The sequence below is a fragment of the Mytilus edulis genome, chromosome 6, assembly GCF_963676685.1.
Source record: "Mytilus edulis chromosome 6, xbMytEdul2.2, whole genome shotgun sequence".
NCBI lineage: Eukaryota > Metazoa > Mollusca > Bivalvia > Mytilida > Mytilidae > Mytilus > Mytilus edulis.
The window spans coordinates 33,153,981-33,177,237 of NC_092349.1; the positions used below are offsets into that span (position 1 = coordinate 33,153,981).

Genomic DNA, 23,257 nt, shown 5'->3' on the forward strand with positions numbered 1-23,257 from the left:
TACTGATAATTCAGAAATTATTGTTAGGTTTTTATACCCCAAGTTCTGTTTTTCAGTCTGTGCGTCCGTTCTTCTGTCCTGCTTTAGGTTAAAGTTTTTGGTCAAGGTAGTTTTTTTGAAGAAGTTGAAGTCTAATTAATTTGAAAGTTAGTACAAATGTTCCTTATGATATGACCTTTTAAGTTTGAATGCCAAATTAGAGTTTTTACTCCAATCTTAAGGTCCACTAAACATAGAAAATGATAGTGTGGGATGGGCATCCTATTTCAAAGTACACATTCTCGTTATTAATGCAGATAATGTGATATGGTGAGAATGACAATCATAAGAACTTGAATAAGGATATCTGACAGTGATACCTAGTTATTTATGTATGCAGATTTTCCTGTAATCTCATTAAATAATTTGTTTCAAATTTTTGTTGGTGATTGCAAATTCAAGATAATAAATGCTCACAATAATTTCTGAATTTATAGTATTCATTTGTTAAATTTCTTGTCATCTTCATTGGAAATCATAAAAACTGCAAGTAATTTTACATAATAAGCACGATAAGCAAAAAGAAGTTTGGTCAATGTTTACTATCAAGGCTTTGATGTTAAAAAAAGTTCAGATTTCATGTACTTATTGATATTAAAAGTTCAACTGCAGTTTATACTAATATATGCATCTGAGCAAGTTTATTTACAATGTAAATATATTTAATGAATGTGATCATTGTTGGAAATAAAATATTAAACCCATGTAATATGTATTATTTACTTCCTGGTTATAGAAAGTATCTAGCTGAAAACCTGAAAACCAAGGAGATATAGGTATTTTTGTCAATGAGACAACTTTTCGCTTAATAACCATGGACAAGAATATGAACAATACAGGTGGCCTCCAACAATGAGCAAAACCAACAAGTGACAATACAGTAAGCTATTAAAGACCATGTTGACTAGAATTTGTAGTAAAATAATTTAACGAGAAAACTTGTGGTCACTTACTTGCATAATGCTTCTGTTTGCCTATATAAATTTATTTGTCATTTTTTAAATGTCTTATTTTTTATTGGGTCTTGGATAACTTATATTAAAAATGTTCATGTAGTTAATTTATGAATCATTCTCATTTTGCTTAGTTTCTTTCGTTTCCTATTCTGACATTGGACTCAAAACTTCTTTAAAACTGAGTTTCACTGTGTGTATTGCTGTTTGTTTCTTTATACTACATTGGCTAGAGGTGTTTTCTTGACAAAATTGTGTGAAATGTTCACATTATCAAACTTAGAAGATGTTTTTTGCACATTTTTTTTTCATACCCAAGATTTTTGTTTTTTTATCTTTTGCAGGATACAGACTTTATCATTCATATTCTGACACTATAGTCCACACGAAGACACAACACTACCTGCTTCTTCTCCTTAGACCCATAATTAAACATTTCAGGAACTCAATTTTCGGCTCTCCTTTTGACACCATCTGCGAGTATGGTCTTGAGGAAATGATGATAGTCCGTCGGAAGACTTACCGTGTTAAGAAAGAGCCATATCTCTTGCAGGTTAAAGACACCCTTGTAGCTTTCGAAAAAGAGTAGGCTAATGCTGCTACAAGGCAGCACTCGCACCCGCAAAGTGGAAAGGGACTAATTAATATAAGTTGCAAAACTTGTTTCCCAATCCACTATAAATAAATATGTTTAAACTATGATTTGATGATTTGAGTCTATATCCTGTTTAGTTTTTTATCCAAATTTGTTTTAAGGGCTGCCCTTTAATAAACAAACACTGATTTTGCCGGTGCTTAATTTTAAAGAATCTATTTTGTATCCACAACTCCTAAACTGGATAGATTTTAATTTTATGAATTACTTCCATGAGTTTGCTGGAAAGCATTATAATATCCCAATACTGGTTCGTTTATATGTCGTTTCACACTTTTTTAAATGCATGTCCTCTTGAACATTAGTCTGGATTTTTTTTTAAACTTACAGAAATCTTAGCAATGTCTCAATGATCTATAACTGACATCTCATTTTATAAAGTCTTAACTTTTTATAGTTGATTTGATGTTGTATGCTTTTAAGCGATTTTTTTAACTAGTAGTTTCTGATATGTATGTGCAAATTTGTCGTATCTTTCAACATGTAAAGCACTTAGAGTAATTGTAGTGTTCTATAATTGCTTTAAAAATGATTTGTAATAATAATAATAAAAAAAAAAAAAAAAAAGAATTTGTACATCTTATATTTTATTGGTTCATATATATTAATACTTATTTAAAAATTACAAAAGCTGCTGTCACAAGTTAAATGTGTTCAATAAGTTACAAAAATAAAGACAAAACAACTTTGTATATTAAATAACCAAAAAAATCTTAAAATTATCATAGACTTCTTCCCTTTTCAATAGGCAGTGCAGAAAGTGTCCAAGCTTCTGGGGTTAATTATGAAATCAGAATTTCACAATATTACTAGTTAATAATAATGAGTCAAGAAGTATATATTATCAAAAAAATTCAATGACCAGCATATGTATGCAGTAAGTTCTTATCAAATATCTATAAAGCTGTAAAAGTTTTTAAAAAAGAGTTCTACTCGTAAAGAATTTCACCAAAATGTAATCTAAATACTGTTCAAAGGGTATTTTCTCATTTAAATCTCCATTATAATTCAAACTGTCCTTAATAGATTTAGTTCTTTTATAAAGCATATATAGATTGCAACTTCGCCATCCACATATCATAAATATCTTATTTTACATTGTTTTTATTTTTAAGTTTGACTGCTTCAGAAATTCTGGATATTTATGCTTTTTCTCATTCCCATGCATTCTACATCATCGATGAATAATGTGTTAGATTTGATAGCAATGTCTTCTTCTAAAGCGAGTTCATTACGAATAAGTCCTTTAAGTGAATCTTCGGTCTGGGCTAGTCTGCCTTGAAGATTGAGGACTGAATTTTCAATTTGTCCAACTTCTTCAATCAATTTATATTGAACAGGATCCCTGCAGAGTTCAACATTTGGTCTGTTGGTTCTGGTATCCAGACGTGTCTGAGCTAATTTCATTGGTTGTTCCTTATCACCAATAGCTTTCTGTAGTCGTGAAATGTTTTCTTCAATTTCTTTGATTTGACCAAGTACCTAGAAGAAAAGAGAACAGATTAGTAAAACAATAAATTTTAGCATTTGTTAATAATTAATAGTGTATTTTCAATATTTTTATATGTCAGATACATGTAGAAACCATTCATTAAAAGTGCTATATTAGGCTTTCCAACAAGCATAGGTCTACTTTTCTACCCAGTTTAGATCTGTTTTGCTCTTTCCTGATGTTATGTCTTCTTTTGTTAACTTGTGTGTTTTATTTAAATTTTATTTATTGTTCATGTTTATATATGTATAGGGCTGATCCAGAAATAAATGCAGGCAATAAGGGTTGGCAGATCCAAAAAACTTTTTTTATTTGACCCTTTCATTTGACACATTCCCCATTTCCTTTCTCAATTTTATAAAAGATAATTTTCTGTATAATTACTCAAGGTATCTTGCTAAAAATCATTTTAACACCCCACACCCAACTCATATGATAAATCTTGGAACTCACAAAAACATAACTGTCATCGAATATACTAAAGGAATAATAAAGTCATGTAAAAAGAACAACATATAAAGGTAACAAGAGTGCACACACTGAAATGTCTCGCCTTCTTTACTAATCATTGATTATGTTGATACTTCTAAATATAAAGCTTTATTGACTGTCACATAAACTTAACATTAACCAAGAAAACTAAACATTGATCAATGAACCATGAAAATGAGGTGAAGGTCAGATGAACCATATGCCAGGCAGACATGTACAGCTAAAACTGCTTTTATACAACAACTATAGTTGACATATTGCTTATAGTTTAAGAAAATAGACCAAGCACAAAAACCTAACACTGAGCAATGAACCGTAAAAACCAGGTCAAGGTCAAACAAAACCTGCACGACTGACATATAGATCATAAAATATTTCCATACACCAAATATAGTTGACCTATGACATATAGTATTAGATAAAAAGACCAAAACTCAAAAACTTAACTTTGACCACTGAACCATGAAAACGAGGTCAAGGTCAGATGACATCTGCCCGCTAGACATGTACACCTTACAATCATTCCATACAACAAATATAGTAAACCTATTGCATAAAGGTATGAGAAAAACAGACCAAAACACAAAAACTTAACTATAACCACTGAACCATGAAAATGAGGTCAAGGTCAGATGACACCTGCAAGTTGGACATGTACACCTTACAGTCCTTCCATACACCGAATATACTAGACCTATTGCTTATAGTATCTGAGATATGGACTTGACCACCAAAACTTAACCTTGTTCACTGATCCATGAAATGAGGTCGAGGTCAAGTGAAAACTGTCTGACGGGCATGAGGACCTTGCAAGGTACGCACATACTAAATATAGTTATCCTATTACTTATAGAAAGAGAGAATTTAACATTACAAAAAATCTGAACTTTTTTTTCAAGTGGGCACTGAACCATGAAAATGAGGTCAAGGACAATGGACATGTAACTGACGGAAACTTCGTAACATGAGGCATCTATATACAAAATATGAAGCATCCAGGTCTTCCACCTTCTAAAATATATAGGTTTTAAGAAGTGAGCTAACACCGCCGCCGCCGTAGCTGCCGCCGGATCACTATCCCTATGTCGAGCTTTCTGCAACAGAAGTTGCAGGCTCGACAAAAATGACAGTTGTACCAGTTTCTTAAAATATATGCTTTTTGTAATTCATTCTTGATACATGTAATAGACTCCAATTTTGAGCAAACAACAAATTACTAGCAACATTCATTACACCTACCTTATTAAGATGATCTTCCATTTTGCTCTTGGAATCTTTTGTCTCATTGATACGTTTCTGGAAGGAAAAGTTGACCTCACTGCATTGTTTTCTCATATCATTAGCTGTCTGTTGTAGGATTCCGTCAATCAATGATCTCAGGTCAACAGAACTCTGGCGCTCACGTTCTGCCTTGTTGATGTTAGCATCAGAATAGTCTTGCCAATCTTCAGGGCACACAGAACTGAAATAAAAGAAAAAATATTATGATATAAAAACTTGTTGTTAATAAGTACATGTATTTTCACATTTCTGGCTTTCAAATATTTAGGTTTGAATGTTCCTGGTATAAGAAAGTAAATCCATAAAAGCCCTTTAATTTTCAACCAATGTCCTACTACATGTATAATCATTAGATGTTCATGGGTGTCTGTCAATTTGTTACATGTAGTTGGTCAATGAAATACACGCATCTATTCTTAAACAAATATGCTGATTTTTAACTTATGAATTCACTATTTCTGTTGGCATAAAAAAAAACTAGTCCCTCCAAATATTCATATACAAACTATGATTGTTTCAGACTAAATGTTCGTGGTTTTATATATAGAACAATGCAGTCTATGACATATGTTTTATTGATAGTCAATATCTGAATAAATTAACAATAAGTCACACTCAATTAATTACATCTGTTGATGCAGTGTGAATAGATTAACCGAGTTACATATGTATACTGACAGCACAGCTTATATTACATAATAATAATAATAACAATGTCAAATATTACCATTATCTTGGTTTTACAAAAACAATGAAAAAATAAATTTACAATTGAATAAGTGAATGACATACTTTGCCTCAATTTTAGCAGCTCCCTGTGTGAATCCAAGACCAGCAGAGTTGTTCCTTAGTTCAGCACAATATTCATCAATATTTACTGCTTCAAATTTATCTTTCAAATCCTTTTCCAGTTGATATTTGGCTTTTTTGTTTAATCTGAAATAGAAAAAAAAATTGAGTTATCTCCCATTTGCTTTTTTTTTTTTTTTAAATTTTGTTTAAATTAATAAGGATTTGATTACTTCATACATAGTTTATTTTCTAAAAAATCTGACATCTGGTTTTTCAAATATATTAAAAAAAAAATCACTTGTCCACAGGTCTCCTAAATTTCATGTTGGTAACGCTTCCTTTATTCATGTATGTAAGTGGGTCTCATTGGTGTCTAAGCGTGACACATTATTGGCTGATTTTTTTTTAAGTGTGACATTTGAAAGTCAAATAATTTAGTGTAAAAACAGGAAACAAAGTCTAGATGGACACGAGAAATAACATGCTCCTTAATCCGGGATAAGTCCCCCTTATAAGTGAATGCCAGTCGTATGTTTAATGTTGTGAAGTAAAAACAAAATAATTAAGTGGTATTTAACTTGAAATTTTTTTTCAAGTTAATTTATAAAATCAGGCAGAACCTGCTCTATATAAATGACTAATACAATTTCCAATTTCCATTTCAAGCTTAATTCCTGAAAAACAATGTCACTACAATTCATATTTCAACAAAAGTCAGAAATTTACCTAATTTGTTCAATGGACTGTTCTAATGTTCTCTTCAACAGAGCCTGGACACCTTCAATAGTTTCTACTTCTTTAATCAGTTGTTTCTGGACATCATCATGGACTAAATCTATATCAGTTCTTTTTTCCCTGGAAAAAAATCATTAAACTATAAATTCCAAGAGTTGATATATATATATGTATTAAAAAGTGATTTGTAGAGAGATAAGAAATTTATATTTTTTCTTACTTTTGCAGTGTGAAGTACAATTATCATTATTTAAATATTTTTTACAAACAATATTCAAATCATGTCAAGTGTCTTACAGCCTGAACACTCAAAAATGTGTAAACATTATTTTGCGAGTAATGTGAAATTTTAAGGACATATTACTCCTAACAGGATATAAAATGGTAGATGTGAAATATCTTTTAGGGAAATGGTCTTGCATTCATAAGGATATTTTTTTCTAAAATGAAAAAAATAATAGCAACCTTGTACCATTCTGAGGAGAAAATCTTAAAACTAAACATATTTGTTATTACGAACATTTCAGTTAAAATTATAATCAATCTTAATTGTAAGATTTTTGAGTGAAAAAAAAGTCAGTATTGTTTGCCCTCTTTACAATGCTTAAGGATATTTGGTATTAGGAAGTTCTACCTGTTAGCAAGACACTGTCTAGCTATATGTAAAGGTTCAGCTGTGGCTTCTAGTGCCTTCTCCACTCTGGTTTTAAATGCTTCAAGATTGTCAATTTCAATTGCTAAACCATTCAGTTTATCGTCCAATTCTTTCTTCCAATATTTTATATCATCCAGTCTTTGTTCTAAAAAATTATATAGATAATATAGTCATAATTTGTAGATACAAAAAAAAGAGGTATGTCAGTGCCAATGCGACAACAAATGTTTCCCTGCTTTGTACATGTAAATATATAATTTCAGTTTTGAGCATTAAAATTGAGAATGGTAATTATGGGGAATATGTCAAAGTGACAACAACCCAACCATAGAGAAGACAACAGCCGATGGCCACCAATGAGTCTTCAATGTAGCAAGAAACTCCCACACCTGGAGTCGTCCTTCAGCTGGCTCCTCAACAAATATGAATGCGAGTTAAGTGATTAACCTATTTTGTTCCTATGACTTTTTTTCAATTTAAAAAAAACAAACATATATCATAATCAAAGTAAAATTGTGGATTTCAAAAGTATATATATACATGTAGGAAGATTGTATATGCAACAACAAAAACCTGTATAGTTTAATAAATTAAATTAAATTTTCATTTGAGAAAAAAAATCATCCATCATTAAAAATAATCCAATTAACATCATGCCAATTAAAACATGTATGTATAAGTGTGATATACATCTGTACTTAATTTAATCCAATTAAGAATAAAAATTACCACAATCAATAGATTAAATTAACTACATGCAACAATAACTTCCCTTCTAATTTTACAGGTAAAAACCTTAATCATCATGATCATAGCAAAATGACATTTATTGTACAAATGTACGTATACAATCATCATGATCATAGCAAAATGACATTTATTGTACATACAATGTATTGTATAAACCAGTCAATAAGCAAATATTACCCAATTTTTTGTTGACATCTCTCTGTGTTTTTTCTGTAGTTTTTTCAGTCTCATCAGCCAGACGTTTGGATTCATCAACCAATCTCTCTGCAGCAGCACGCTCAACCTCTGCATTGGCATATTTAGTCAGGTTTGATGTTGTCCATTCTGGGTGTGTAAACCTTGTTGGTCCTGTGACTACTTTAGCCATTCTGCTTTCTGAAGTTGAAAGAATTTATGATGTTATTTTTTTAAGTCCTTTCCATTTGTTTTCATACATTAAGTTTATTGGATTATGAAGAGGGAAATAGATTTGTTTTAGGTACAATGTACATACACACATCAATAACTTGAATAAGGGTAAACCCTTTATCTCTGAAAAAAACTATCATGGTACATTTTGTATTGGATTCACAGTCATGCATTCAACAGCCCACTGGTTAAGAGGTTTGAATAGTTATCAAAGGTACCAGGATTATAATTTAATATGCCAAACACGTGTAATGTCTACATAAGACTCATCAGTATCGCTCAGATCAAAATAGTTATAAATCCAAACAAGTATAAAGTTGAAGGCCAGCATAGAGGACCCAAAATTCTCTACTTAACTAGTTATCCATACATGTATTTTCATTGTGAATTCCTGCACTTTCCTGTAAAATTGCAACATCACAGACACATTGATGTTAAGGTTATAACGCACATCACAATGCAAAGAAACAATTTTTTGATGACACTGTTTACACTGATGGACCTTGGATCAACCGGTGATACTCATTATTAATTTTAAAAAACAGCATGAGATTGGTAATGTAACAATATTCAAGGAATTGTCTGGTATGTATAAATGTATTTGTTAATTTGTTGCCAATGTTAATTGGTATGGACTCACTTCTTTCATATAGATCCCCAATCTGTTAAAATAATATCATAAGGACCATTACAGCTACAGTTCGAAAGGCTAGGCTAGGGTAGAATTGATTCAGATGTACATGTTTACAAAGAACAGTATTCAGCATCATCCATAGGACCCAGGTTGAAAAAAGTGTCAATTAAATTATTTCTTCTTTTACTTTTAATTTAGCAAAGGTGGATTATTTTATAGTATATCAATACATTTATCTAATCACATATTTTACAAAGACCTACCTTTTCAGTGATGAAATAATAAATAAACAGTTTCTGCCTAAAAAGTCTATGTATTTTTCTCACTTGACAACACTGCACACAAATGTGATGGTGGACTTAGCAACAAACGTTGCTAACGCAAAATGCATTATTGTCTGTGATTGGATATTGTCTCGAACTTTTTGATTGGATGTATGAGACACACACCTTCACCTTTGCACATCAAGGTCACAGATTTCCACTTCCGGTAACCTGACAAGTCAGTCGATAAGCTAGAAGTCGAACGATATCGTATGGTAAAAAACCGCTCAATTTGAAAAATGGATAATGACAGGCCACAATTTAGGTCTCCCTTTTACCGCCCGTGTCCACACATGGTAGCTTCAGCACAAGGAGCACCGCAGCGTTCTACAGGAAATAGTTTGAAAGCTATTTTTGCAGGTGAGTCGTTTGATGATAGTATAGTATGCCATTTGTTTACATTTTTGTGAGTGTCATCAGAATGAAGAACAAACAGACGACACGTTGTAATTGATTATTTGTCCTATCTTAAAGACACTTTGAGTCACATTGACCCACGTTTTATAGATAATGTAACTTGGACCTACAAGTAGAAGATAGATAAAGTAAAGTTAATAAGTTGAACTTTGACCTAGAAAAATGTTATATCATTTATCTCCTTATAATGTTTCAATATCACTGTGTGTGGTTTTTTGCAAGAATATGCACATAGAATTGATAACAAAATAGACTTGATTTCCAGATATTATTGTTCTAATGGTGTGTTTTTTTTTTTTATTATTGTCATAAAACTAACAAGAAAATTCCAGTTTCATGTGATTCCAACCCCAAATGGATCCAGTTCATATTTAGAGTTGACTGGCCCCTATATGAATTAAAAGGGATAAAATTATTATGTAAATAACTTGTACAATGTAGTAAATGCAATGAATTTTACGATTAATATCAATTGTGGTTGTTTTAAAAAAATGTGTATTTTTTTTTACCATCTACCTGACATGCCTGATGCAAGTTGAAATATCTTTTTCAAAACAAATTTACAAATTTTCTTATTATTTTTTTGATTCCTGTTATGACTTTTTAGTTTTATAATCATGAGCATGATGAGAAGAAAACAAATTAATTGATGCTTGTAAATGTAATATTCCAAAAAGAACCTCTATCATATCTATAGACTCCATAAACATATTTAATCATTTTGTTATACTGCTGTCTTTACACTCAATTGGTATTTATTATATTGCTAAGAAGAAACACATTTTTGGGAATTGGACTTACAATTATATTTTGTAGTTTGACCCCACCCCCTCCCCCCAAAAAAACCAACAACTTAAAAAACATATCAAACAAAACACACCGACAAAACAAATCAACAACTGTATGCGTGAATTGTAAAAAGATAAAAGAAACTCAACTAGATTACTTTAATCAATATCAACTTTTGAATCTTATAATTTTTTCAGTCAGTTACCATTTCTTTTTATAGATCTGTGTTAACGTTGATTTTAATTAACTTAATCATTGGAAAATCAATGATACTTATTATAATATAGCAGTTGTGCTAATATCGGAAGAGGATAATAAATATATTATGTCTATTGCTTATCTACTTCCTTATTCATATTGTTTATTATTTAGTAGGATGGTATTATTAAACGGTGTTGAAAAATACATTGATCTCTTGTTTGTTTTGATTATAGAAATGACAAATTAGGTTGTACTGAAAGATTTAAATAACAGTCATTTAAATATTTTACCAGGAAGGGATTTTGATTATTATTTAAATCCTGAACTACATGTATTATTGTTAAATGTACAAAAGAAACAGTAATTTGACCTATCTGAGGACAATACAGTCTGAAATGTTTATTTCCAAATTCAATAGATATATATATAAATAGAATGTATATAACTGCATTTCAAGGAATATAGTTTCATGGTATTCCACAATATGTCATACCAGTATTTATTTAGGCCTTGTAAATACAATAATATAAGATGATCATGATCATGATGATATAATATCAAACTTGAAATCAAATGAGAAAAAATATAATTTCTGGTGAAATAGGAAGAATTTTGAAATTAAAATAAAAATTTTGAACTAATTGCACTCTCAAAGAATGTTTTGATCTTTAATGAAGGTTAAATTTTAAAGTCGCACATCCATAACATCCAAGTTATTTAAGTTAACCTTTAACTTAAGAAATTTATGTGTTGTACACAGATCTGAGATGTAATAAACTTGTTTTCTATTTCCTTATAGTGCTTGTAGTGCATAAATTGAATTTACTGCAAAATTGATTTTTAAAATATTTTTTTTTACAAATGTCTTTGAGTAAAGTCTGATAATTTAAAGTACTCATAGTCATCATGGTCACACTAACATGACTAATAAATTTAAGTCAATGTGAGTTATTATTTTAAAGGAACAGTATGACAGTGAGTCTGACGTACTACCATTGACTACACATGCTACATAAATGATCAAATTTAGACACTTTCCATTTTCTTTTTTAAATGTATAATTCTATAGATCTATATATTTTTAGTTCTAGAAAATGAACCCAAGTGATAACCCACAACTAGCATGATAAGAGACAATGCAGTGAGCGCAAAAGTCTCTTTCGTCCAGTGAATGTTAAAATATATTTTACATGTTTTACAGATAAATATGTTATAAATAAGAAATATTGATTAACTTTCAAAGATCAATTAAGTTTCCTTTCAAATCAATGACACACATTTACATATGTCATGTATGCATCCTTTCATATTGCCTGTACTTGTATTGTTTATAATATAATATCAGATGTATGTCTATCTGATAATATCTGATATATTATATGCTAATCTTGAATCAATCCTTTAGTTTAAGTCTGGAAAACTTACTGGCTAAATTAACCTAACCTTAAAGATTTGAAATGTAAAATCATGCAACACTACATTATCTTGATGACCAAAATTGTTTAAACCCAAGAAAAACATAATATGAAATTGTTTTTAAAAAAATTATACATTGCGTAAAATGTGATTTTTGTGAGAATATAGCATTTTCCTCGGGGAGGATCAATAAAAGCTTTGCAAGTTTGATCTAATACCAGCAGATTTATGGAATGTGTCTAAATGAGCAGTTTCTAAACCTCTAAGTGTGCTTTATTGATTGCCCTGCTATAAGCTAATATACAGCCAGTTTTCGTGTCTTGTAATTACTGCTGACAATGTCTTGGGAACTCTTTGATTTACTCCATTGACACTAGATAACATTTGTAATATAATCCAATGACTTTGATTTCCTGTGTCTGTTTTGTAATTCTTGGTCACTTGAGATTTAAGTTGATTTTTTTATTTAAGGAATTGACATGGGATAATCATGATAATGTGTTAAGTTATCGGTTAACTTTATGGGTTTTTTTTAATTCTTTTATGTAATTCTTCATCATTTAAGGGTCATCATTAATCTGAATTTTAATTGAATGATATGCTACTTATTCAAATCCCAAAGTTCAACATTTCTGTCATTAGACATGTATTTTTTTTAGTGTATTGTGGTTTTCTGTGTCCTTAAATTGCAGATTCCTGGAACTGACATGGGAATGCTGTTGTTGCAACTTTGCTTGAATCAGAAAAAGAATGAAAAGTTTGGTCATGTTGGTCATGCATACACAAATGATGTTTTACTCTTATCTTAACTATGATCAATTTAGAACCTGACCCGTTGTAAAATATTAACATACATGTAATTACATAGACATCTTTATTTTGTTAAAGACTTTATAAAATATCTTTAGGTCATTGGGTTACTGTTAGTCTAGTTGACCTAACTCCATATCTCTATATATATGATAATATGTAGTATGTATAAATAATCTTTATAAGTTCAGGTTTTGTTTAAACAATGTAAGTTCTAAATTATCATGACTATACGTGTATATCATCTATATGAATGTGTCCTATATATTTTGAACATGTTGACCTTTATCAGACTGAATGTTGAAATTTTTCTACTGTCATGATATTGTCTGTATTGGAATCAATAAAAATTAGGATTAGAAAATTATGCAGGGCTGAAGTCAAAATGTTCAATTTTGGTGAACATTTTGAAAGTTATATTTTTTTAATATAATTAAATTGTTAAAAAAAAAATGGAATTTATCAAAAAACATAAAAAATTAAATTTCATAAATAATTTGTATCATGTGTAATGAAATATTTATATTGAAGTTTGCATTCATTGTTTTATAATAATGCAAATTTTTGACTGTTTTATAATAATGCAAATTTTAACCTGTTCATAATGATGCACATTTTAACCTTTATGGCTATTGTTTATCACAAAAAATGAAGTACTTCTTTTAGTTTTATGAATATGATTAACAATGCAGATAAATCAAGTTTTTTTTTAAAACTACACAAAGTGAATTATTTTTCCTACATTAATAACAAATTGTAAAGCAGTAAAGCAAAATTTTTAAAGGAAAAATCCTTGAAAAAAAGGAGTACCCAGCAAATTATGAGTAATACACAGTTAATATATACCAAACAAGTATTCTTCAGAGGTTTTATAACGTCATGGTAATACTTTTTATACCAAGATGTTATTTGAATAGATTTTGAAAAAGAAAGTATTATCAATGTGGTGCTATTATTTAATTGAAACAAAAATGTTGAATCTTGGGACCATCTAAGTAGGTCAACTTATGTATCACTACCGGAATGTAGCCTGTCAGACTTCAAATTCAGAACGTGACAGGTACGTTCAACCCTAATCTTAATTACTATGATTGTCAGCTAGCTATTTTCCTTCTGAATGTCAGTGGTTCTCTCTGCATGCTCTGGGCACTCTAGCTTCCTCCACCAATAAAAACTAACCATCACAAAATAGTCAATAGTTTTCTTAGTGATGTTTAACACCAATCAATCAATATTTAGGAACTAAAACTCAAGTGACCTCAAACTGACATACACTTCTTGGTCAGACAAAGTAAACGAACATTTTCATTAGCAACCCGTAGACAAGCATTTCTTTGCTAAACTACATTGTAGTAACTTTTCATTTTGACTTGCTCTTTGTTTAGTTTCTATCAGATAAATCAATTTACTCAATTAAAATGTTTGCTTTCTCAGCCATCATAATCCACTACCTACTGCAAATATAGTGATGTTTCTTTTGTTAAAAGAGTAAATAGCATTGCATAAAATGACTACTCTGATAAAATTGCTATTTACATGGTTATTATACTGATAAAATGAGGACACTTAAAAAGTTTTAAAAGATAATAAAAAGACAATATTTGACTACACATATGGGTAAGCTAGTTCTTTTCTACAATTTTGGATTTTGAAATTGCAGAAAATAATGGGTCTAGCTGTCTTTATAATGAAGTATACACAGAAATTTTGAAACAGGAATACAATTCATTTGTAAGACTTTTCATTGAAATTCTGAAACTCTGAAATGCATTTTATAATACATTTTAACTAGATATAAGTAGATGTGGTTTGAGTGCCAATAAGACAACTTTTTTAACCAATACGGAATAGTTTTTGTTTGATTAAGAAATTCAGTTAAGGTGGTACCTAACACTACAGGGAGATAACTCTGTAAAGTCAGCTAAACGTTTTAATTACGTTGTGTTGTAAAAGGAATATTAAGCTTCTCAATGATCAAAATTGGTGTTTGTCAAACTGCTATATATATATAACCAGTGTAATTTTTCTGACAAAACGGTTGGTTAAAAATTTTTGAAATTTTTATATTTATGTTAAAGGGTCAAAGTAGGTCAAAGTAAGTACTTTGACAAAATTTTATGAAAATTAAAGGAGCCAAATTAATTTTAGGGCAAGTGTTGGGTACCACCTTAACTTGTATAAGTGAAAATATTTCTCAGAGGAATTAATCTTGTAAAGAAGAGTTATATAGGATTTTACCTATTTTCTTTTGTAGCAAGAACCTAGTGGCGGCCCATGACCATGATGACCCCAGTTTCTCTTTTTATATTTTGAAAGTCAATTATAAGAGCAAAGTATTAAAAATTCTATTGATTTTGATTTAGACCTCAATCTTTCTCAAATCCACAAAATAGTCAATATTTTTTTCAGGATTTAATTGTGAAATACAAAATTTAATACATTTCGGGAAAATATTTTCTTTACTTTAGCCTGATTAAATAATTTCTGTGCTTGCAGACAAAGCACAAAGATCATGACGATAAAATTGAAAATGGAAATGGGGAATATGTCAAAGAGACAACAACCCGATTAAAGAGCAAAAACAAAAGGCCCCTAACACAGTGTGAAAATCACACACCAGAAGTTTTTAGCCATATATTTATAATTAACCTTAACAAAATATATTAATCTTGCATGTGAATTATTTTTATAAGTAACAGATCCCCATTTTTTTTTTTATGATTTTCTAGTTAAGATCATATTTACTTCTGTTTTTCAGGTGGAGTTACTGGTGGTTTAGAAATCTGTATAACATTCCCAACAGAATATGTCAAAACACAATTACAGTTAGATGAACGAGCGGGTGTGGCGAAACGATATAAAGGTCCAATCGATTGTGTAAAAGTGACAATTAATGACTATGGAGTTAGGGGACTATATCGGGGTTTACCTGTGTTATTGTATGGATCTATACCTAAATCAGCAGTTAGGTAAACACATGTAGCTATATAAGTCTTCAAAGTTGTTATAGTGGAATCTTAAGTCTGAGAAAGGAGCACTTGTGAATGCAGCTTGTATATTGGCATTATCAGAATTTACCCAAAAAAAATTGCTTTCTCATGTATATCTTGGAGAGATATGTTGCTGCATATTTAAGAGGCAATTTTGTTGAAGGATTTGTTGCAATATGCTATAATTGCATATGGTGATTTTTCACTTAAAAATAACCTGGTGTGTTCTGTTTAATGATACAATTTCATTTGAAAATAAGAAAAATGGAGTAATTTGATTGGCAAATTCAGACAGTATCAAGCTTGATTATTGTTTCCAAACTTGAACCAAATGTTCAGGTTTCAATCACTGTGGTCTTATCAGGCTGTGCTTGGCAAAGAATTTTATTATAGTATTAATTGCTAGAGAAAGATTGTCGCTATGTTTCTCCGTAGATATATTGATGATGATTCCAAAACATATTTGAAATTTTATCACATCATTAGAAAAATACAAATTTTGTCCAAGTAATCAATATCTGTTTCCAATTGAACTTTATTATTTACATTGTTAATTTGTTTAACAAAAGTCTTTCCAATAGTCAATAATTTTATCTTCTTTTCCTAAACGGCTCATCTAGACTATTTAATTACCACTAAATATCAATCAAACACTGTGTTTTCTATTTCCGTTGAACATAATCGATCAAATCAAAGACTTCCTATTGACTTGGACGAGAAAATTAAAGACTTGCTGCGGTAGTTATTTAAAAGTTTGTAGGTTTTTTTTCTCAGTAAAATCGATAGAAATCAATTGAAGCATACTGTCAGTTCGTCCAACAGTAAAATTAATGTCTGAAAGAATATCGTAAACTGTTAAGAAATGTTAATAACTTTCCTGTATAAAGCTAGTAGTAGGAGAAGAAGCAGTACTAAATCTGTTCATTGTTTGGGAGGTTTAAATTGTAAAGTTTATTTGTTATGCTAATTGAGAACATCTTACATGACTATTTTCAGATCAATGAATACAATAAATGCATGACTTGAAATACTAGTAAATGTAGTACAAATGTAGTTTAAATATAAATATATAATTGGATCATATATATTTTAGTACAGACATATATAATCAATTATGTGCATATGTAATATTTTTGATGCATGAAACAAAATGAGTTATGAAAAGAAACAAGCTCAAATATGATATATAAAAAAAAAGTGATAAAGAGAGATGACTTTTAGATCAAACATATTGTAGTATTTTCAAGTCTTTTGTCATAAGCTCTGCAGTCTGAATTGCAGAAGGTTTCAAGAAATCAAAAACTGATAATTTTTAAGGTAAAACATGAAAAAATGTTTTTGCTCCTGTCTATCTACCCACATAGGGTACACAAGTTATGAAGTATGAAAGGAACAACAATACACCTGAACTATAAATTATCCACGATTATGGAATAAATCTTTTCTATTATTTAGACATCCTTTAATCATTTCAAGTTATACACCAGCTTCACTGTATACTAAATATAAAATAACACCTACCATTGGGGTATCATCTTTTAAAGTTTGTTGTATATTTCAACTTAATTTCAAGACTTTTTAAAACATTTTTTAATGTCTTGATGTTATGATCTTGTTTTTTTTAAATCTTAAGTCAGATGTCTAGCTTAAGTAACTGTTTCCTTTTTCAGATTTGGTGCTTTTGAAGAATTTAAAAGTTGGTATGCAGTAGATGGTGTATTGACGCCTGACAAAAGATTACTATGTGGTTTAGGTAAGTTGGTATGCAGTTGATGGTGTATTGATGTCTGACAAAAGATTACTAGGTGGTTTAGGTAAGTTGGTATGCAGTTGATGGTGTATTGACGCCTGACAAAAGATTACTATGTGGTTTAGGTAAGTTGGTATGCAGTTGATGGTGTATTGACGCCTGACAAAAGATTACTATGTGATTTAGGTAAGTTGGTATGCAGTAGATGGTGTATTGACGCCTGACAAAAGATTACTATGCGGTTTAGGTAAGGTTTGTGAAATTGTCATTTTATAACAAATTTATAGATCATTTGTAAATGATGAAGTATTATTGCAGGAATGTTTTTAAAGCAATTGCTTTTATGTCGTCGCGTATGGCCATCTTTGTGACCCAGATCAGAGACTCCGCCCAGATCAAGCCATAGTATTTTGTTAAACAGGCTCCTGGTCAGTCATTCTTTAACACCTATGTATGTTTTCTAATGCAATACATAGCTTGAAACTTTAAAAAAAAGTTAGTGGATTTAAGAAGTTTCAGAATATGTTCTTGTAGATGTATTTTTGTATTTAAAGGGTCAACCGTTTGACTATCAAATAACATAGAAGTCCGAGTGAAAAAAAGTACATTTTTATAAATGCGATTCCGTTTACCGCCGTTCGTACGATGTTTCAACAAAATATGGATTCATTTCAGTTGTTGATTTAGTATTGAAAATTTAACTGAATTATCTCCTAATAAATACGGTTTTATATGTTTAATTTGTGTTTCTTTAAGAGGTCAGGTGCTCTTATTCATTCATAAAATTATCGTTCATTCATACATTTATCGTAAAATCAAAATCACTACACAGGTTAATGCGTAGTGTCAAATTATTACCTGTAATCTAAAAATAGACAAACTTTATTTGCGCAAATTATTTAGCGGAACGAAACCCTTGTTGAAAACACATAACAATAAGTTCGTTTTCCTTTTCTGTCAAAACTCCGTAATATTTATCGATCACCTTACTAATGAAATGGACCCGTCCAAACGTAGTACACTGGTTCTCCGTTAAAGCGCCCATTTTATGACGTTATTTTGTCCCTTGTATAGCCAGTCAAGGTCGTTAAAAACTTCCATTTGTTGTTATTTTGTCCCTCCGTAAGAAAGCAAACCCAACGATTTCCAGTTATATACCCGTAGCTTGTTATACTGATATCTGAGAATTTTAGAATTCTTTATTATCTATATTTTTAATTTTTATAAAGTTTAGTACATATGCACAACGATCGTGATCGTTCCGGCCGTCCATAATGTTTTCTTCGAAAAGCTGAAATTTCCATTGATGGATAAAACGGCGTGACTTTTTACCCCAATATACCCCAACATACCCCAATATACCCCAATATACCTAAAAAAAGAGTTTCAACATAATATTATCCAATAATAATATCATTTAAGGCAATTCTATGTTATTTTAACACCATTAATACTTTATTTTATAAAAATATTTAATTTTAAATCACTTTTTTCATTGAAACTTGTTCCGTTCTTGTCAGCCGCTTACGATCACAAAATGACTTTTTACCCCAATATACCCAAATGTACTCGAATAAACAGTTTTAATACAATTTCAATAAAAAGAAATGATATAACATGCAGGAATATTAAAATTCAACTCAGCTGTTTACATTTTTGTGCATTTATAGGCTTTAAATACCGTTCTTTATTCAGGTATTGACGAAGGTTTCACTAAAAACCAGAACGAACGAACCTAAAAATATAACGGTAATTTTCAGCATTAAATTTTTTTTTTCCCCTTTACATGTGGAGATGGAAAATGCATATTTGTGTTTGACTTTTCTTTAGAGTAAGATATGGTGTATATTTTTAAAATGAAACTCGAAAATTTTTCTCAAATTTTGAAAAAAAAATCTCAAATATTTTTTCTCAATCAAGAAATCAAGAAAGAGGTCACAATCTGTCAAATCCAATTCTCAAATTTTTGTTTTAAGTAATAATCCTTATATGTTTAACATTTAAAGTTTTCTTTTTATGTTAATAACATGTATGTATCTTTCACTCAGTGAGGATATTGGTCATTGGTCACCAGAAATTCAATGTTGCATGGTCAGGTTTGTGTGTTCACGTTTCTCAGACCAACATATGTTTTATCACTCCAAAAAATCCTTACTCAATTAATCAGTAGTGAAAGATTAAATAAAAAATATATAAACCTTTCAAATGTAGCCTTTCTGAAATAAAAATATTCTCACTGACCACGGACATATACCGAATGGTCAATATGAATCATCCATGAAATTGCTCTATGGCAATTTTTTAGCTCGTTGAATTAAAAAAAATCCATGTGGGAGAAAGTGTTGGGTTTTTTTGTTGTTAGAGAAGTTAATGAAATTTACTGGTAAATGGAGTTACAGTGAATCATGGTAGTAATATTGTGAATCTTCTCAATTTACGAATGATGGGTTGAACCTGGTTTTATGGCAAGCCAACCTCTCTCTAATTGGAAATGTTGAAACTATCGCTATAATATGACAATTTGTATTTATGGCGAATAATACCCTATAAAATCTTGAAATTACTAAGGCAAAGTTTTTGCTTTTTTTAATTACGAACATCAAAAGTTCTTACTAATCGTTGGCTGAAGAAGAAAAAAAATCAGGACAAATATTTGCTCAGTCAGTCTTTATATTTCTGTGCTCTATGCCGACTACATCATAAGTAGGAGAGATCGATATGGTGAGGGATGAATTAACAGTGTTATAAAAAAAATATATCATTTTTTTTAATGATTTGGATTTATTTTTCTTTCTAAAATCAAATCTTCTAAACAAATTCGCATTTTTGCTATTACAAAGGTATATATAGCTATATTAAGATATCAACAACCTGAACGACACAATTGTCATAGGAAAATGATTTTGAAGCTCCGTTAAAAATGAGGAGAAAGTTGAAGATATCATATCCCGTTGTCACACAATATGTCTGCTCTAGTCCTACAACAGGAATGTACCCACCACCTAGTATGCAACATGTTTCGCCTTTTACACAGTCACAAATATCACAACAGAGACCACCATTGATGGATGAAATATTTCAACGCATGGACAAGAGAAACTTGATAAACTTGAACAAATTGATAGCCTTGTTACTTCAATTAATGCCAAAGTTGTTCGTCTTTAACAGGGTACTAAATCTGTCGATGACCGTATGGAACAGGTAGAAAGGTGTTCGCAGCACATCAGCGATAACTATGACAAACACAAGTGCGATCTAGCGGAAATTAAAACAGAGGTCAATAACATTTCTAAATCTTTAAAAACTAACAGTAAGGAAGTTAAAAATGTTGGCCATGAATTTCGATCTTCTTTGTCCGATATGAAGAAGGAAAATGACAAACTAAAAGAAAGTTTTCTGGACGTCCAAATGAAATCAATGGCGAACAATTTGATATTTTACAATATTCCAGAAACTGAAGTTGAGAATTGTCCTGATATTATACTTGACTTTTGCAAAGTTACAATGAAGCTCGAAAACTCAGATCAAATTCAGCTGTCAGTTGCCCATCGTATTGGTAGAAAAGGCGGGAAGACCAGGGTAATATAAGCCAAATTCTCTTCATATGTACACCGTGAACTAGTGCGAAAAAACGCTAAAACATTGAAAAATTCTTCGTTTGGAATATAAGAACAGTTACCAACAGATGTTCAAAATCGCAGGAAAGAACTATTACCACTCATGAAAGAACTTAGAGACCAAAACGTAAGAGCCTACTTTGTCAGGGTCACAAAATTCATGTTGGCGGCCAGGAATATAAACCTTAGCGGTTACCCAGAGAACATGCATACACTTTAAAATATTTATCATGGAACATTAATGGCTTAGAGTCTTGTTATGATGACAATGATTTCTTGAACTTAATAAACATGGTTAAAAAAAAGACATTTTGATAAATATTGAAGGTTTCACTATGGTAACTTCTGTTAATGGAAAGAAATATATAGGTCAAAGAGAAGAAGGAGGTATTGCTGTTTTTTGTAAAAATAATATGTTTGAAGGTATTTCTATTGAAAAAGAATATGATCATGGTACTGTGCTTATAACGTTTTCTAAGTTATATTTTAATTTGAATGATGATTTATATATATTTTTTGTTTATATACCTCACGAAAAGTCTAATTCTAATCGTATTTGTGATAATGATTTTCATGATGATATAGAAAATACTTTTTTTTTAAATAAATATAAAGGTTCAGTTATTATTTGTGGTGATATGAATAGCCGCACTGGCGAGCTGAATGATATTCTTGAGACAGATAATTTAGAAAAGTATATCGACTGCGTTGAGCCCGATGTATCTCCTATAATTTCAAAACGATGCTCGATGGACAAAGTAATAAACGCATATCATACAGACGCAAGTTAATACAACTATGTTACAATGCAGGACTAATTATAGCGCGGAATGGTCGTCTCGGTAATGATTCTCTTAGATCTTATACTTTTTGTACATCTAGGGGTCAAAGTGTAAATGATAACTTGCTGGTTTTTCCCGAAAATTATGGTTTTATCAAGAACTTTGATGTAATAGACTTTAATGAATTTTCTGATCATGCTCCTTTATCATACGAGATAGGTCTAAATAACAATATTAAGTGCAACAGTTTGCCGAGTGATTAAAAATACCTTAAATGGGACTCAAAAAAAACCAAGACTATATTCAATTGCTATCACAACAAAATGAGTTACTTAGTTCGTTGGTCTGAAACATGAATAGTGCCGATGATGTTAATATTAATGCAGCCAGGGAGATAAACCGTATTTGATATGACAGTGCTTTTGCTGTTTTTGGTAAAACTGTACAGAAACGTAGCACAACATATGTAAATAACCAGATAATTTTGTTTTGACTGCTCATATGATTAAAATAAGAATTATATTTTGCAATACTTGCTAACATACAATTTCTATGCAATCAAATAGAAAATGAGCCTCATCTTCGACAGTATTGGAAGAACATTTATTACATATTTTGCTACTTCGGGGAATACCTAGCCTTGATACCTGGCCCAATCATACTGCGTGGAAGGTAAACGGACAGAAAGTCACAGGACAAAAAGTCACAGGACATAAAGTCACAAATTTGGTAGGACAAAAAGTCACGTCCTACATTCGCGTGGAACATGTATTTTCGAAGTAATTTCAAAAATTATTGTTGGGATTTTTTTAGAAAATATCTATGAACATTTTCACCGATATTGAACTAAAAATATTTTACGTTTTATTTACCGTTATAACTTTGATAACCATTTCAATGAAAAATATGTGTGAACAGAGTGTGTATATTATTTTGTATAAAATTCATTGTATATTTCTCGATTTGAGTAGAATTGGTTTGAACTTTACCTTGCAGCAATTTACCCTCAGGTGTACACAGGTGTATATTCAAGCGTACACAGCTGTGAATGTTGTCATTTCGAATGAATTAACAGAAAGGGTATAGCGAGTTTAATACACCGATGACAATTGAGAAACAATAATTTAATTGTATAAATTATTGAAAATAAATTTTTAATTTCGGAAGTGTATACAACATAAAAATGGAACAATTTCCGATTACGTTCTATCAAGGATTTGTATAGTTAGATACAAATCCTTGGTTCTATGCAATTAGCATAAAATTAAAATATTAA

At 30.4% G+C, this 23,257-nt stretch overlaps 2 protein-coding genes across 2 annotated transcripts in view; one reads left to right on the forward strand and one right to left on the reverse strand.

Annotated features, from left to right (window-relative positions):
* Window positions 1-2,217: 2,217 nt before the first annotated feature.
* LOC139527539 (tektin-1-like) lies at window positions 2,218-9,287 on the reverse strand. Its single transcript, XM_071323045.1, has 7 exons — window positions 9,150-9,287; window positions 8,022-8,219; window positions 7,074-7,239; window positions 6,431-6,559; window positions 5,705-5,848; window positions 4,871-5,093; window positions 2,218-3,129 (listed from the first exon to the last, which is right to left on the reverse strand). The coding sequence occupies exons 2-7, from the start codon at window positions 8,209-8,211 to the stop codon at window positions 2,773-2,775; spliced, it is 1,209 nt and encodes a 402-aa protein (XP_071179146.1). The 5' UTR covers window positions 8,212-8,219; window positions 9,150-9,287; the 3' UTR covers window positions 2,218-2,772.
* Window positions 9,288-9,351: 64 nt separating this feature from the next.
* The window catches only part of LOC139527540 (tricarboxylate transport protein B, mitochondrial-like), a 39,681-nt gene continuing 25,775 nt past the window's right edge, over window positions 9,352-23,257 (forward strand). The window contains exons 1-3 of the mRNA XM_071323046.1: window positions 9,352-9,569; window positions 15,601-15,811; window positions 17,503-17,585. Coding sequence (XP_071179147.1) covers window positions 9,449-9,569; window positions 15,601-15,811; window positions 17,503-17,585 — 415 coding nt within the window. The 5' untranslated portion in view covers window positions 9,352-9,448. The remainder of the gene's footprint in view (window positions 9,570-15,600; window positions 15,812-17,502; window positions 17,586-23,257) is intronic.